We start from the raw sequence: 17,923 nt of genomic DNA, 5'->3' as shown, positions 1-17,923 counted from the left end.
TGCATTATATTTCCATTTACACCTTTCTCGTTGAAAAAAATAACATAAGTGAATCAATAGATTAAACATGCATGAATGCTAAGTTAAGCAAACTCTAAGCCGAACATACAAAGGGTAAAGTATTCATTAGCAATTTAGCAATAGTTTTCTTAACTGATATCATATCATGTACATACATGCTGCTATGTTGTAAGTGTATGATAGTTGGCGTAGATTGCTTATGGAGAAAGGTCTCTTCCCTGTGTAGGAGGTCTTACATATTTTTATATAAAAAATCGAAAATATGACTGAAGCCTGCGCCAAGCAAGTATTGCATGCTTGATTCCCATGGCCTACAGGATGCACTGCAAACAGTTTTAACCATCTTTGGACTACCATTTTGTTTTTACCAAAAATGACCAAGTCCGCAGAAAAACAAATAAAGTTTTCCAAGATTGCTGGAGCTTCTAATTATATTGTTCATCTTCTGTTGAGCTCACTTCATCACAGTATTTTGTAAAATTAATTTAGATAAAAAAAAGATAATAACAACAACCAAAAGTACTAGTTTTATTACATAATACACAATCAATAAAATCCAACAATTATATCTTTTTTTTAAGCCAATATAAACATCGTTTTAATGTGAGCAACATCAAATTTAAACCTAAACTATTTGTAATGACATGAACTAATAGATTTGTTTTCTCGTCATTAACAAAAAAACAATTGAATATCTAAAGACACTAATGGAAGATCAAGAAGACAAAGTTTGATGTAGCAATAGAGACTCTAGAATGCAAAGCATCTTATTTGATATAGTTCAATTCAAGGCAAAATTACGAATGAATCGTGTTTGGGTGTGCAAAAAAAAGGTGTCTACATATTGTCTTGGAAATTTTGGGTTTTAAGATTGGGAGTTTGTAGATTGCACTACTGCGTTTCACCTTTGTGGGCATAATGCGGAGAATGAAACTCTTCATAGGCGTGGACCTACTCAAACTCAGGATGTGAGATGTGATGGTGGTATAGGTAGGTTATTTGGCAAGTTTATGAGTAAAGTAGTTCACCATGTATGGTAAAAATGCTTGAGCATTGAATTTCATTTCACATGAGTAACATATATTAGTATATTTCAATAGTTACTTATTTGATTAGCATGATTAGTAAGAATAACTAAGGGTTTTCATAAAGGCACCACTTATTTTACCAAGGGCTGCCCACACCCAAAACAAAACCAAACGGATCCTAAAACCAAATGGGCACCACTTAAAAATTAAATACACCACTTAATATTTTTATTTTTATTTTTAAAAAAAGTTGTGTAATTTTGATTAGTTTGGTTTTATCTTACGTTCTATTAAATCAATGTGCCTTTTTCATGTTGACAAAATTCAAAATTTTAATCATCTTCTATAAAATTGAACGAATTGGTATATTCAAATGTGTGATTGAATGATTTTGTTAAAAGTTTTGCTTTGATTTCAATTGTAATAATGTGGAGAAAAGATTATGGATTTGATTCGTAAATTTAGTATGAGACTACTTATTTGTTTTCATATTGGGGTTCCTCTAAACTTCGATAAATTTTATAATTCAATCAATTAAAAAAAAAATCAATGAGTATCTTCAAGTAGAGATAAATTTTATAAATCTTTCTTGTTTGATTTTGAATATTAGAAAATTTCGTAAAAGAAAAATTGTGTTTTGATTATTAATAAATTATTTTAAAATATTACTCTTTTCAGTTCTAATTTTAACACCCGTTTGTTTTGCCGTTAGTGTGTGATAAAATCAGTGGTATCTATATGAAAACCCATAACTAACCGTGTATAAAAAGGAAAATGCGTACACGAGGTTAGGTTTCATCGCTATCGCTAGTATCCGGGTATATTTTCAAATTAGTATACATGCATTATTAATTTATGGGTAATTACAACTCCGTTTAATTAATGGATTTTGCATGGTTCCAACTCTCAATAGTATTATCTTATCGAAGTTACATACTTAACGTTGTAGGAAATTTTGAAATTCAAATTGGCATGATGGTTTTTTCTTTTTTATCAAAAAATTATGATACAGATTAGAGAAAGTAGAGAAAGGCACAAAATTTGTTTGAAAAGAGATATAGTTATTGCTGCATGTCGAATGTTTTGACCGAAATTTTCAAAAACCGAAATGCTTCCGAGATACCGTTTGAAATCAAACCTTTTAATTATTATTATTATTATTATTATACGGCCCCACCTAACAGAATCAACGCGTGTTGAAAGGAGAGAGAAAGAGAAAAGGAGAGAAACAATGGAGAAGAACAGGGAGGATAAGAAAGAAATAGAAAATTATGAATGAATCGTGTTTGGGGTGCAAAAATAAGGTGTCTACATATTGTCTTGGAAATTTTGAGTTTTAAGATTGGGAGTTTGTAGATTGCACTACTACATGCGTTTCACCGTTATGGGCATAACGCGGAGAATGAAACTCTTCATAGGCATGGACCTACTCAAACTCAGGATGTGAGATGTGATGGTGGTATAGGTAGGTTATTTGGCGAGTTTATGAGTAAAGTAGTTCACCATGTATCGTAAAAAATGCTTGAGCATTGAATTTCATTTCACATGAATAACATATATTAGTATATTTCAATAGTTACTTCTTTGATTAGCATGATTAGTAAGAATAACTAACCGTGTAAAAAAAGGAAAATACATACACGAGGTTAGGTTTCATCATTGGTATTCGGGTATATTTTGAGTATATTTCCAAATTAGTATGCATACATTATTAATTTATGGGTAATTACAACTCCACTTAATTAATGGATTTTGCATGGTTCCAACTCTCAATAGTATTATCTTATCGAGGTTACATACTTACGTTATAGGAAATAATTTTGAAATTAAAATTGGTATGATGGTTTTTTCTTTTTTATCAAAAAGTTTATGATAGAGATTAGAGAAAGAGGTACAAAATTTCTTTGAAGAGAGATATGATATAGTTGTTGTTGCATGTCGATTTGAGTACACTATAATACTAACCATATAATGTTTTGACCGACCATATGATATAATGTTTTAACCGCATTTTTCAAAAACCGAAATGTTTTTATCAAACCACTAATTCTCTTCCCTTTTTAATTATTCGTGAGCGTATGCAAACTCTTGAGTTGGGTTCACAAAAGGGAAACAAATTGTCACTTGGTTACTGTCTGTCTGTTTGATGTAGCAATATAGACTCTAGAATGCAAATCATCTTATTTGTTATAGTTCAATTCAAGGCAAAATTATGAATGAATCGTGTTTGGGGTGCAAAAATAAGGTGTCTACATATTGTCTTGGAAATTTTGGGTTATAAGATTGTGAGTTATTTGTAGATTGCACTACTGCATGCGTTTCACCTTTGTGGACTGTTTCAACCAAATATAATCAAAACACTAAGTGGTGACAAAAGAGATGAATAACGTAAAAAAGTAATGAGAAAAGTGATGGTGATTGAGTGAATGATGAGACTGTACCTTTCAGTTGCCTACGTACCTAAATTATCGATGGGATCAAGTTTCAGGAACGTAGTTCTATATGAAAAATAGTTTGGTATTTATAAAGGTAGAGTAGAGACTCCTTATAGCTTAAGTAATTGTAATTGAATATAACTCTCAACTGATAATTATCCCTTTGATAATAAACGAATCTGGACATAAATTAATGTACGTTAGTGGCAAACCATATGGCTAAGGTTCAGCCTTAAACACATGAGTTAATGAGCATGTTCATTGATCTGTGATATTGCAAATTGGGCTTTAGCCCTGTTGATTGAACGAATAAAGTGGAGACCCTTACCAATGGACGTTTGCCACGTAGGTGGGGGTTGAAACATGGGCATAACGCGGAGAATGAAACTCTTCATAGGCATGTACCTACTCAAACTCAAGATGTGAGATGTGATGGTGGTATATGTAGGTTATTTGGCGAGTTTATGAGTAAAGTAGTTCACCATGTATGGTAAAAAATGCTTGAGCATTGAATTTCATTTCACATGAGTAACATATATTAGTATATTTCAATAGTTACTTCTTTGCTTGATTAGCATGATTAGTAAGAATAGCTAAGGGTTTTCATAAATGCACCACTTATTTTACCAAGGGCTGCCCACACCCAAAACAAAACCAAACGGATCCTAAAACCAAATAAGCACCACTTAAAAATTAAATATACCACTTAATATTTTTATTTTATTTTTATAAAAAAAGTTGTGTAATTTTGATTAGTTTGGTTTTATCTTACGTTCTATTAAATCAATGTGCCTTTTTAATGTTGACAAAATTCAAAATTTTAATCATCTTCTATAAAATTGAACGAATTGGTATATTTAAATATGTGATTGAATGATTTCGTTAAAAGTTTTACTTTGATTTCAATTGTAATAATGTGGAGAAAAGATTATGGATTTGATTCGTAAATTTAGTATGAGGCTGCTTATTTGTTTTCATATTGGGGTTCCTCTAAACTTTGATAAATTTTATAATTCAATCAATTATAAAAAAAAAAAAACAAAAAAAAAAAAAAAAAAAAAAAAAAAAAAAAAAAAAAAAAAAAAAAAACAAAACAAAACAAAACAAAACAAAACAATGAGTATCTTCAAGTAGAGATAAATTTTATAAATCTTTCTTGTTTGATTTTGAATATTAGAAAATTTCGTAAAAGAAAATTTGTGTTTTGATTATTAATAAATTATTTTAAAATATTATTCTTTTCAGTTCTAATTTTAGGACCCGTTTGTTTTGTCGTTAGTGTGTGGTGCCCTTGGTAAAATCAGTGGTGTCTATATGAAAACCCATAACTAACCGTGTAAAAAAAGGAAAATACGTACACGAGGTTAGGTTTCATCGCTAGTATTCGGGTATATTTCCAAATTAGTATACATACATTATTAATTTATAGGTAATTACAACTCCGCTTAATTAATGGATTTTGCATGGTTCCAACTCTCAATAGTATTATCTTATCGAAGTTACATAGTTACGTTGTAGGAAATTTTGAAATCAAAATTGGCATCATGGTTTTTTCTTTTTTATCAAAAAATTATGATAGAGATTAGAGAAAGAGGTACAAAATTTGTTTGAAAAGAGATATAGTTGTTTTATTTTGGTAATTAGAGAGATCTGGTTGTTGTTGCATGTTGAATGTTTTGACCGAATTTTTCAAAAACCGAAATGTTTCCGAGATACCATTCTAAATCAAACCACTAATTCTCTTCTCTTTTTAATTATTATTATTATTACCAGCCATGCAGCCCGACTTGTGGTCGGGCTTGCTATTTTAAAACTTATTATGCCTGGGCCTGTTAATTTTCAGGCTAAAGTATTTTGGTTGATGTACTTACTGCAAAAGCGCATTTGTATAATGAACACGCGGTAACAATTTATCGTCAGTTGTTTGATCATGTTATAAACCTACCAAGATAAAATCTGTCGCAATGGAATTACAAAATGAAGCAAGACATCTAATATTTCACAAAATCAAAATTACAAAACTTGCACTGAAACATAGTTGAGAGAACAACCATACTTGTTTGTCAACCACATTGAACAAACGTTAGCAAATGAGCTACCTTGTTTGCTTGTTGACCCCTATAACAAATATCAACTTCCTCAAAACCACCCATTAGCAATTTACACTCTCTTAATAAGTTTCCATAACCAATTCTCCTTACTGGTAACATGTGCCTGATAGGGTTATATACTAAAAGCATTACTTTTGTATTAACTCTAATTCTTTATATTTTGAATGAGAATCATATGGGCAAATGTTATGCATATATGTTATTAGTTATATGCATGCGTCTAATACTTTATGTTGTAGATGATATGGTGTGTGGTGACACAGAAAATCATATCATCAGTACCTTATAAAGTATAAGTAAACGTTCACAACCTAGATGGATTTGGACAAATCATTGGTATGGTTGTAGTATAATATGGTATTAGTCTATCTTGACTACAGGATTACACTAGTACACTTTGTGTGTATTGAACAGGACCAAGTTAGATTGTTTCTCTTTATACTGACTATATAAGAGAACAAACACCTCTTAATCCAGATATAATAACGGGCACTTACGTGCATTGTACATTGCTTTAAATCATCAATGAGTGATATTCATTTGTGAATCAACAAACTCGATGGATTGGGTAATGACATTGTATCTAAGGTGTGCTGTTGATTATAGAAGGAATCCGTGACCCGCAAGAAGTCGGGTTGATGATATCCCCTTAAGGAGCTCATTAGGATTGTCATGTAAACCCTGCAGGTGGATTTAATCCAACATGACAATAAGGTTGAGTGGTACTACTCAAGGACAAAAGAAGTTGATTAATGTAGTTGTCAGTAACTTAACTTAATCAACGAGCATTCGATATCTTAACACAGGGAGATCAACAGGCATATAATATGGAGCCCATAAACGTAATACACGTAATTTAGGATTAGGGCGGTAGTGTAACAATGGCCATTAGTGGAAAAAGCCATTTGTTGACGGACTTGGGCCGTGTGTTCTGGGCGGACATGGGAAGCCCAAGCCCGTCAGGAGACCTAACCCTAATTTCTCCTCATGGGCCCTGCTGTAGCCTATATAAAGAAACCCTTATTTCTTGGCCGAAATATTCAGTGATTGCTCAAGCAAGATTAGTTCCAAAAATTTGGTTCTGACCTTGTGAGTGAGAGAGGCAAAGAGAGAAAGAAGGGGCTGGTAGATCGTTGCCCATACAACGTTCATTCCAAGGATAGGAATACAACAGAAGATCAAGAGGTTGCTGATTTGTAGAGCTTGAATTCTCAGAGATATCACAGCTGATCTAAATGTATGATTCCTAAACAAATCGTGAATACCCTTATTCCGCTGCGCATGGGTTTTCATGTATTGTAAACAGTGACATACAACCATAACGGTTCTTACAGTGCCACCTCAAGCGCATGGGTTTTCACGTATTGTAAACAGTGACATGCAACCATAACGGTTCTTACAGTGCCACCTCAAGCGTATGGCCCATATCTCTGCCATGGAATTAGTAACATTGAGAAAGTTTTACCTACGCCCTGCACTTTCCAATGCATCTCTCATCCCAATACTGATACCTACACAATTAGATGTAGCAACAACCATCAGTGATAGTTTTAACTGTATTATGTGGTGGGGAAATTCATCTTTTATATATATTGTTTTCTTGCTTTGGCAGGACAGTCAGGTACGTCCACTGTTTGACAAAGCTACTCTTTAGGCTTAATTAACAATTACCCAATGGTAAACATTATTTGAATGACTTGAACAACATATTTAACACATACCATTTACAAATATTTTGTAGAGAACCCAAGACATTTTTATGGCATTTATTTAAACTTATTGGAATAGTATCAATAGCAAAAGCACATAATTTAGTAAACATCATGATGTGGTTCTATCAGTTAAGTTTACCATTCATGATCAGATGATCTATATCCCTATAACATATAATAAATACAAAACTTAAGACATTGAAGCAATCTACATAAATTTTTGCATACAACGGAAAATAATTGACTGCATAAAAAAAAAATCATGAATGGAGAGACTCTGAAGAGAAAAATATGTGTATTGAATGTATGTCTAGTTAACTTGTGGTCGTGTTGGTGAGTTGTGAACATAGAAAACGAAGCACCAAAGCACTATCTATATCAAAATTTTACGTCAATAAACCATAACCCCAAAACCTAAGGAAAGAAACTGTTGTACATAAGCATCATCTGCAGCATCTGGGTTTTCATTTAACCACTTGAGGGCCGCCATGACAGCATCCTTATATTCTTTCCTATACGCCTGTCCGTCAGTGAGTTTGTCCTTCATGTCGTATATATATGTGTTCCAAATTGTTACGAGCATGAATCTTTTCCATAATCTCCTTGTCTGCCTCTGCAAACTTCTCTGCTTCTCGAATTATATGGTCAATCTGCTCCTGACTCCGACGACCCTTGTAGTTAAGGATGGTGATTGTTTCTTCTACGCAAGTGGCCTTGTCCTCAGCCTTAACTTTCAGGACACCAAAGACATCAACCTCATATGTTACTTCAATTTCTAGAGTTCTCCTGTTCAAAAAGGTATGCGGAGAACTATTAGATTTCCCCTTTAAATGAGGAGGTCTTAAATCAAAATGTGGCTCTGTAGCAACTTGAAAAGGCATACTAATTAACAAACCTTGGTGCTGGAGTGATTCCAGAAAGAATAAATTTCGCAAGCTCCTGGCCATCCTTTGTGAGGCTCCTTTCGCCCTAAAAAACCTGGAACAAATGCCATTAGAAAAAAAGTTGGTATGCGATGATTCAGCTAAAACGTAGTCTGCAGATTACCTTAACAGAGAAAGTGGCCTGATAATCTTCGTGTGTTGAGAAGACTTGAATTTTTTTTGCTGGACTGATAGACTTTCTTGGAATCAATTTTGTCATCACACAACCCAAGGTTTCCATGCCAAGAGTCAGTGGAACCTCATCCAAAAGAAGGGTACCTGCAACGTAGTCATCAATGTATTTGTGATGGGGTCTTCTTTTTATTTTTGAATTCAACAAAGAGTTAAGTTGTTTCTCTTTTTGATACGATATCTACACTGTGAGAAGAAAAACGTATAGTTGATTTTCTCTGCTTTTCCAGTGGCCATGTCCACAGCCTTAACGTTCAAGATGCCATTGACATCAACCTCAAATGTCATTTCAATCTGTGGAGTTCTCCTGTTCAAAAGAGTGTTAGGACTAATAGGACCTTGAAATCTGCAGCAGGATTTCAAGGTTTCTTCGACTCTTTTTCTCAATATCAGTATGAATAGAGGCACTGCTCACTATTAAGGTGGGTTTTGAGAAAAAGAGTTTTTGAGAGAGGCCAAAAGGCTTCGTTTTTTTTTAATTAATTAATTACCCCCGACGTACTATTGAAATACGGGCGACATCAACCTCAAATGTCACTTCAATCTATGGAGTTCCCCTGTTCAAAAGAGTGTTAGGACTAATAGGACCTTGAAATCTGCAGTAGGATTTCTTGGTTTCTTCGACTCTTTCTTCTCAATATCAGTATGAATAGAGGTACTGCTCACTATCAAGGTGGGTTTTGAGAAAAAGAGTTTGTGAGAGAGGCCAAAAGACTTCGGTTTATGTTTTTTTTGTTTTTAATTACTTAATTACCCCTGACGTACTATTGAAATACAGGCTATTTGGTTTTTTATTTCCTAAACATGTGCAAAGACTAAAAAGTTTATTTTATAAATTGCTAAACACACTATTAATGAGGCTAACTTGGTAAACAACACAGTAATTATTTTTTAAGTCAGGATTTTTTTTAAAATTTTTGCTTACGTGGGTCACTGTGAGCATCCGGAAGAACCGATATTAGGGGTGTGTTTGTTATGATGGAAACACTATGGAAAGGAAAGGAAAATAAGAGTGGTCCACCTTTTCCATAGTTTTTAAGGCGTTTGTTTATCCATGGAAAAGAAATGGGCTTTTCCATATGGAAACAAAATCATAGAAATGGAAAAGGTTTTGTGTCCTTAGCTAACCCCTGAAAATTTTGTAGAAAGGAAAAGAAAGGAAATAGATAGATAGGGCTTACTACTAATACACCCATGACCCAACAATACAATTATTCCTTTCCATAGCTTTTGCAAACAAACATGATTATTCTTTTCCCTAATTTTTACTTTCTTTTCCCCATTTTACCAAACACATACCATTTAAAATTATTTCATTTTCATTCTATTCCATAATGGACCACCCATTTTATTTCCTTTACTTTCTATGAGTTAAAATTTAACAAACACACCCTTAGATATTAATGTAGGTAGGATTATAAGGGCCCACCTAACAGAATCAACGCGTGTGGAAATGAGAGAGAAAGAGGAAAGGAGAGAAACAATGGAGAAGAACGGGGAGGATGAGAAAGAAATAGAAAAAAAGAGAGTGAAGCTGGTATTCAAAGCCCCGAAGAAGGAGGTGAGGATTCTTATAAGAGAGAAAGAAGAGGGTGAAGAAGAAGTGACAAAGTTACCTCCTTCGGGGTATGAAGAAAAAAATGAAGAACTCGTTGGTAACGATTTTGACGAGTACGAAGACGAGGACGAAGACGGTTACGATGACCTCGATGACTGTTTCAATGAACTCAATCACCAGGCTTTGATGGGTGAGTGTTCATTTTCTTATTTTTGTTTGTCCTAATAAACTTTTTTTTAACTATTGTGTTTTGTTTTCAGCCAAGAAAGCTGTGGAACAAGCTGATGAGGATGCGAGGAACAAAGTTGAAGACCATCTAGAATTCAACGAAAAAGCCGCCATTTTTTTCAAACGCTCCCACTCTTGTAATATTCTTTTTACTATTTTTATTCCATATTATTTTGGTATCATTAACATAGCTATGTTTTGCTAATGAATATCTAAAGGTGATTATTATGTTATATTCTAACACACTACTGCACAAACTGATTATAACTATGGAAAGAAATCTCTGTTTCTCTGAAACGAGAGCCTGTTTTTCTTTTAATTTCTCTTTTTTCTTTCTCTTTACAGCCGCTCACTCACTCTCTATATATGACTATCTGAGTACAACATTGACTGACTCTAACATCCAGGAAACTTCCTCAAAAGACCAGCTATACTACTTTTAATCTAATATGAGATTAAGCTAATATAGACTAAACACAAAGTTCTAATAATAAGAGATACTTGTCATACCCATGGGATATGACAATACCTTCCCCATTCAAACATCCTTGTCCTCAAGGATGGAAGTTAGGAAAACCAGCTGCGATGTGCGACCAGTCCTCCCAAGTTGCATCTTCCGGAACAGTGTTAGACCATTGAATAAGTACTTGACTAACTGCTTGATTGTTGCGAGGGATCATTCTGCGACTCAAAATGGCAATTGGTTCAACTAACATCTGTCCACCTTGATCTACCATGGGTAAACTGGGCATGGGAATCACTGAAGTCCCTAATTTCTTTTTCAGCTGCGACACATGAAACACAGGGTGAATCTTCGATCCTGTAGGTAGTTCCAGCTTGTAGGCTATAACACCCACTTTTGCCAACACTCTAAATGGCCCGTAAAACTTGGCCAACAACTTCAAGTTTTTTCTTATGGTCACTGAAGTTTGTCGATATGGTTGCAGTTTTAAATATACCCAATCACCTAACCCAAAAGATCTTTCTGTCCTCTTCTTGTCTGTGTACCACTTCATGCGTTCTTGTGCTTTGTGCAACCCCTCTAACTATTTCCAACATCCCATTTTGGTGTTTCAAGTACTCTTCTACCGCGGCGATTGAAGTGGTGACTTCACTCGGGAAAGCAGGGTGCGGGGGAGAGTAACCATACAAGGCCTGAAAAGGGGACATTTTGAGGCTTGTGTGGAAATTTGTATTGAACCACCACTCTGCTAAGTGCAACCATTTGAACCAGTTTGTGGGCTTGTTACTAACCATACATCTGAGATAGTTCTCTAAGCAAGCATTTGTGCGTTCTGTCTGGCCATCAGTTTGGGGATGATAGGCAGTGCTGAGGTTGATAGATGTACCTAAGGCTTTGAACAATTCTTGCCAAAAGGAACTAGTGAACACCTTGTCTCTATCAGAGGTTATGGACGCAGGTAGGCCGTGTAACTTGTAGATATGAGAGAGGAATAACTGCGCTACTGTGCTGGCAGTGTAAGGATGGCTGAGGCCGATGAAGTGGCTATACTTTGTGAGTCTGTCCACGACCACCATCACTACATCCTTGCCGTCAGATTTGGGTAGCCCTTCGATGAAATCCATGGTGATGTGTTGCCAAGCTTGAGTAGGTACAGGTAGTGGTTGGAGGAGTCCAGCTGGAAATACATGTTCTCCTTTGTTTCTTTGGCAAGCATCGCAGCTGCTGACAAATTCTAATATATCCTTCTTTAACCCTGGCCAGTAAAAGTAAGTCTTGGCTCTTTGATAACTTCCTTGTATACCTGAGTGTCCACCCACGGATGACGCATGAATAGTCTGCAACAATCGCTGTCTCAAATTTTGGTCCCTCCCAATGTACAATCTGCTCTTGTATCTTACTAGGCCTGAAGAGTATGAATAATTGTTAACTCCATTGGGTGTGAGCAGTAGTTGAGAGATTAGATGTTGTACTGCATTGTCTTGGGCATAGCTGAATATTACTTCCTTCATCCACTGAGGTTGGACTACCATGATAGCTTGACAGGTGCCATGTTCATCTACCACTCTTGATAAGGCATCTGCCACCCTATTTTCCTTACTTTGTTTATATCGTATGTCGTAATCAAAACCCAACAGTTTAGTGAGCCATCTCTGTTGCATAAGAGTAGTAATGCGCTGTTCCATGAAGTACTTGATGCTTTGTTGGTCTGTATTGATGATGAAGTGGTGGCCAGAAAGGTAAGCCTTCCATTTTGTGACTGCCATGACCAGAAAGGTAGCTAGTAATTCCTTCTCATAAGTCGAAAAACCAAGGGCTTTAGGACCTAATGCTTTGCTAAAAAATGCAATCGGTTGACCATTTTGCATTAGAACGGCTCCTACCCCTCTTGCACAAGCATCTGTTTCCAGTACAAAAGGGTGTTTGAAGTCGGGCAATGCCAGGACGGGGGTTGTGGTCATCGTAGATTTGAGTTGCTCGAATGCTCGCTCTGCCGCTGGGCTCCACTTGAAACAATTCTTTTTCAATAACTGAGTAAGGGGTTTGCTTATAGTGCCATAGCCTTTCACAAATCTTCGGTAATAGCCTGTAAGTCCCATAAATCCCCTTAACTTCTTCAATGTATTAGGTATAGGCCAGTTAGTCATTGCCTCGATTTTTGAAGGATCTGCAGCTACGCCCTCTTGTGTGATCAAGTGGCCAAGATATTCTAATTGATGCTGGCCAAAACTGCATTTAGACATCTTCGCAAAAAGAGCGCGTTCTCTAAGAACCTCAAAAACCATTTTGAGATGCTTCAGATGGTCTTCCATATTCTTGCTGTACACCAGTATATTATCAAAAAATACCAATACACACTTGCGCAAATAAGGTTGGAAAACTTCGTTCATAAGAGCTTGAAAAGTGGCCTGGGCATTTGTGAGGCCGAAGGGCATCACTTTGAATTCATAATACCCATGGTGGGTTCTAAAAGCTGTTTTATAGATATCATGTTCATATACTCTAATTTGGTAGTAGCCAGACCTCAAATCAATCTTGCTGAACACTTTAGCTCCATGGAGTTCATCCAATAATTCATCAATGATGGGCATAGGAAATTTATCCTTAATGGTCATCTCGTTTAACTTTCGATAATCGACGCAGAACCTCCAAGAGCCATCTTTCTTTTTGACTAATAAGATTGGTGAGGCAAATGGACTATGACTAGGCTGGATGATGCCGGAAGCGAGCATTTCTTGAACCAATTTCTCAATCACAGATTTTTGGACATAAGGACATTTGTATGGTCTTTGGTTTGTGGGATTAGAATTGGTTTTGAGAGGGATATGGTGGTCTAAGTTTCTGTGAGGGGGTAAGTCGGTCAGCTCTGCAAACACATCCTTATACTCTTGCAGTAGCTCAGTCATAGGTGCAGTGATTTCCAGTGGACTGTGAGTGGCAGTAATGGAAAATAGTTGACCCACTAACCCATGTGTATTCTTCCGTATGAACCTTTTCAAAGCTTGGCCAGACATCATCTTAATAGTGGCCCCCTCCTCTCCTCCTTTTAGGGTAATTTTCTTCCCATTTCTTTTAAAAGAGAGTTGCAACTTCTGTAAATTAATAAGTACATCTCTACATTTTTTCAGCTAATCACCACCTAACACTATGTCACAACCTCCCAAAGGCAGCAGCCTAATGTCATCTTCAAACTGATTTCCTTGCATTTCCCATCGTAGCTTATTGCATGTGGCATTGCTGATTGTTCGCTCACCATTGGCTACAGTTACTAGCATCTGAGCAGTAGGGTCTACGTGGCATCCCGCTTGTTTAGCCACTGCTGGGTCCAAAAAACTATGAGTACTCCCAGTATCTATAAGTATTGTGATAGGGCTCTTCTTAATAAGCCCTTGTATTCTTATGGTATTTTGGCTAACACTACCAGTCAAAGCATGCAATGATATCTCCATGTCCGTTTCAATCTGATTCAAGAGTGACTCGCATCGTTTTCGGTACCTTTTTCTTCTTCATGTTCTTCTTCATCCGTAATAAACATGTATAATTGTTGGCTCTTACACATGTGTCCTGGTTTGTATTATTCATCACAATTATAGCATAAGCCTTTGTCTCGTCTAATCTTCATCTGACTTGGAGTAAGTCTTTTCACTGGAGGTAGAAAAGGCTTTGTAGAAGTTTGGGACTGATAAGGAGGATAAGTGGGTTTCAAGGTTGGAATTGTTTTAGGAGTTGATGTTGTTGGTGTCGATGGTTTATTAAAGGTGGATGTAGTGGGGAAATATGAGGTGGTAGATGGAAAAAATTTCTGTGCAGGTTTGGCTTTCTTTAATTGGGCATCTAATGCAGCTTCTTGCATTCTAGCCAAATATAAGGCTTGATTCAATCGAGTAGGCTTGAACATCTGCACTGTTGCTCTCAATTCTTCTTTGAGCCCACTCAGAAAACTCAATACAAAATATTCTTCTATGAATTGTTTGTTTTTGCTCACCATTAAAGATTTGAGTTCCTCAAAGTTCTCAAAATAGTCCTCCACAGTTGTGGTCTGAACTAGTTTGTTAAACCTTCCTACATAATTATCTTGTCCAACTAATTCAAATCTTCCACAAATGTCCTCAACTAATTCCTCCCATTGGATACACTCTTTTCCTTCTTGGTAATCTAGAAACCAAGCATCAGCTTTGCCTTCTAGGTATAGAGAGGCTAAAGAGGCCTTTTGATTCTCTTTGATTGGGTGGATTTGAAAGAATTGGGAGCATTTGTGAGCCCATGCCCTAGGGTTTTCTCCATCAAAACGAGGAAAATCGACTTTAGGAGCTCTAAGAAAATTACCTTGAGCTTCCATCGTAGATGGGTCTTGGATCTGAAATTGATTTGAAGACGCTCCAGTATTTGTGATGACTGCACCTCTCAAATTTTCCCCTTCCCCTATCTGTTGCTGCTTATTTTTTTCTGCGCCATTATTTAGTAACTTGAGGATTTGGTCAAATCGGTCTTCCATTCTCTTCTCAAGTTGCTCTCTGGCTTGGGCATCTCCCGTAACCTTTTCTGTCAATTTGTTGAGTGAACTTTGCATTTCCATCACTTGTTCCTTGGTTCCTTTAGCTAGTTTTTCTACTTCACCCAACGTCATTGTAATGGTGTCGAAGATCGTAGGCTCTGGATACCAATTGTTATATTCTAACACACTACTGCACAAACTGATTATAACTATGGAAAAGAAATCTCTGTTTCTCTGAAACGAGAGCCTGTTTTTCTTTTTCTTTTCTTTTTTTTTTCTCTTTACAGCCGCTCACTCACTCTCTATATATGACTATCTGAGTACAACATTGACTGACTCTAACATCCAGGAAACTTCCTCAAAAGACCAGCTGTCCTACTTTTAATCTAATATGAGATTAAGCTAATATAGACTAAACACAAAGTTCTAATAATAAGAGACACTTGTCATACCCATGGGATATGACATATTACTCTTAACTAACCAACGAATCTGGACTTCTTTTTCAGGGGATATTGCTGGGAAGGTATACATAAAAGTAGCAAACTGTCACTTGAAGGTATATGGCTTTCCTGTAGATGTTTTCTTCAGTCCTGTTTTACTTTAGTTGACATGTTTTTTTGTGGGGTTTACAGCTTGACCACAAGCATGAAGCTGCTGCTGCTTATGTAGATGCCGCTTATGCCTACAAGAAGATATCTACCAAAGGTGTTTTCTGCTGTTAGCTCCCTTGTCGTGTTACTAGGATATCCTTTTTTCTTTTGAACCGCTCACACTACATCGCTATTTTTAATATAATATATATATTTTTTTTGCTGATAAAATAAAAAAGATTGCAAGTGTTTCAACGCAAATTGAAAAATAAGCCACTGGAGAAATGCTGAAGAATATATGAGAGAGAGAGAGAGGCATTTGTGCATGACCAGGAAGTACTGAGAAGGTTGCTTGTGGAAACAAGAATGCAGTTAAAACTCCACATCTCGTTAATGGTGGTGATTGTTTCGGTGGCAGTGGAGGTGGAGGGGTGTCACAGAGTGATTAGGTTCTATACTTAGTCTCTGGAGAAGAACTCCCAACGTTCCCTGTATATGTTGAAATAAGATTTCTACTATAACCAAGAGGGAATAAGATTTCTACTATAACCAAGAGGGAACGCGGAGATTTTCTCTCCAGAGACTAGTATAGAGCCTAGTCTTTAGTTACTCTGTGACAAGGGCGTATATTGGGTATCATGTAAATTTGGGTGAAGTTTGTAGGGGGTTGTTCCCTTTTTGCATCTGACTAGCTGGTATTGTAAGGTTTTCTCTCTATAAGTCCTGTATTAAATTGTGGTAAAGAGTTACTTCACTCGGGAAAGTGAATAGAGATGGTTTTATTATGAAAGATGAAGACAATATATTGGATATTGCAAATTGAGCAATTGAGCCTGGGTCTGTGTCTGTTTCTCAAACATTTATTTGAACTTCTTTTGCTACTGTCTCTTCTTTTAATAATTCTCTGAGATTTTTGTCTGAATAGTTTTATTCCCTTTTAACATTCTATCTGTTATCTTTTGGACTCATCACACATCTTCTTTGCTCTTTTTCACATTGGGCTGTGTGCAGAGGCCATATCGTGCTTGGAGACTGCAGTGAATTATTTTACAGAAATTGGCAGACTAGATATGGCTGCAAGATACTGCAAGGTGAAGTCCCTATCTTTTATTAGAAAGTTCATTTCATTCCCGAAATTCAAAATATAAAGTATGTGCTCTAGATGCAGAACTCGTCCTATTTGGTATAATCCTATTAAATTTCTAATTTTCTATTATGCTTGAGTGTAGGATTTTCGAGTTTCCACAATATGGCGAATATTCATATAGATAGATATTATAGGATCGATGTGATGCAGAGAGTTCTAATATGTGTAATGACATGGAAGCACACCTTTGTGCAGGAAATTGGGGACTTATATGCGACTAAAGAAGATCTTCTTCAGGCTATTGCTTACTTGGAACGAGCTGCAGATCTTTTTTCAAGTGAAGAATTTACAATTGCCGCAAACCAGTGCAAGCAGAAAGTTGCACAGCTTACTGCTGAACTGGAGCAGTAAATTCCTTTCCCTAATTATAATATTGATTATTGAATCCTTGGTATTATTTTTATTTTTTATTTCTCAAGTCGATGCTCTTAATTCTGGTATCTTTCAATTTTATACTTGGTTTTGGGGTTTCTTGTACTTCCTAGTACACGGATTGTGAACCCTTCTATTCTCGGTGTTATGGATCAAGGCCATATAAATCCATGGCAGTAATAGTAGTTTGACCATGATGCTTAGAGACCCAGTAATTTGAAGAAAGCTCCAGTGGCCACCAACTTAACCTGCTTGCTGTAACATTTGTCCCAAAGTACTAGTCATGTCAGACTCAGATGCCTGATACTTAAGTGCCAGGCTTTCAGTGCATTAGTTGCATGTTTGGCAAGAGGAGTAAACATTATTTAAGAATGATTTCCCCCGATAAAGACGAATTTTACTTATGAGAGAAAAAAAAAATTAAATAAACAAATATATGCACATACTTGCAGATATGCAAAGGCGGTCAAGATTTATGAAGAGACAGCGCGTCGCTCACTGAACAATAACCTTCTGAAGGACAGTGTTAAAGAGTGTCTTCTCAATGCTTGTCTCTGCCAACTCGTTGAAGGCGGCGCCATTGCAATAACCAACTCGCTGGAGAAATATCAGGTTTATCCTTGCATCTCTTCTTTTTCGTATTTT

At 36.1% G+C, this 17,923-nt stretch overlaps 1 protein-coding gene across 3 annotated transcripts in view; it reads left to right on the top strand.

Annotated features, from left to right (window-relative positions):
- The window catches only part of LOC147512829 (alpha-soluble NSF attachment protein 2-like), a 28,841-nt gene that overhangs the window by 9,384 nt on the left and 1,534 nt on the right, over window positions 1-17,923 (top strand). Inside the window, exons 1-7 of one of the 3 annotated variants that reach the window (XR_015215116.1) lie at window positions 9,855-10,170; window positions 10,241-10,345; window positions 15,676-15,725; window positions 15,802-15,874; window positions 16,771-16,850; window positions 17,102-17,253; window positions 17,731-17,890. Coding sequence is in view for 2 of the 3 variants with exons in the window: in XM_086595845.1 (XP_086451971.1) it covers window positions 9,876-10,170; window positions 10,241-10,345; window positions 15,676-15,725; window positions 15,802-15,874; window positions 16,771-16,850; window positions 17,102-17,253; window positions 17,731-17,890 (915 nt within the window). In the remaining variant the exon portion in view is untranslated. Of the gene's footprint in view, window positions 1-9,854; window positions 10,171-10,240; window positions 10,346-15,675; window positions 15,726-15,801; window positions 15,875-16,770; window positions 16,851-17,101; window positions 17,254-17,730; window positions 17,891-17,923 lie in introns of those variants that run through there. The other 2 variants (XM_086595845.1, XM_086595846.1) reach the window with 2 other exon arrangements.

The sequence above is a fragment of the Coptis chinensis genome, chromosome 3, assembly GCF_015680905.1.
Source record: "Coptis chinensis isolate HL-2020 chromosome 3, ASM1568090v1, whole genome shotgun sequence".
Classification (NCBI taxonomy): Eukaryota; Viridiplantae; Streptophyta; class Magnoliopsida; order Ranunculales; family Ranunculaceae; genus Coptis; species Coptis chinensis.
This window is presented reverse-complemented; position numbering and strand designations above follow the sequence as displayed.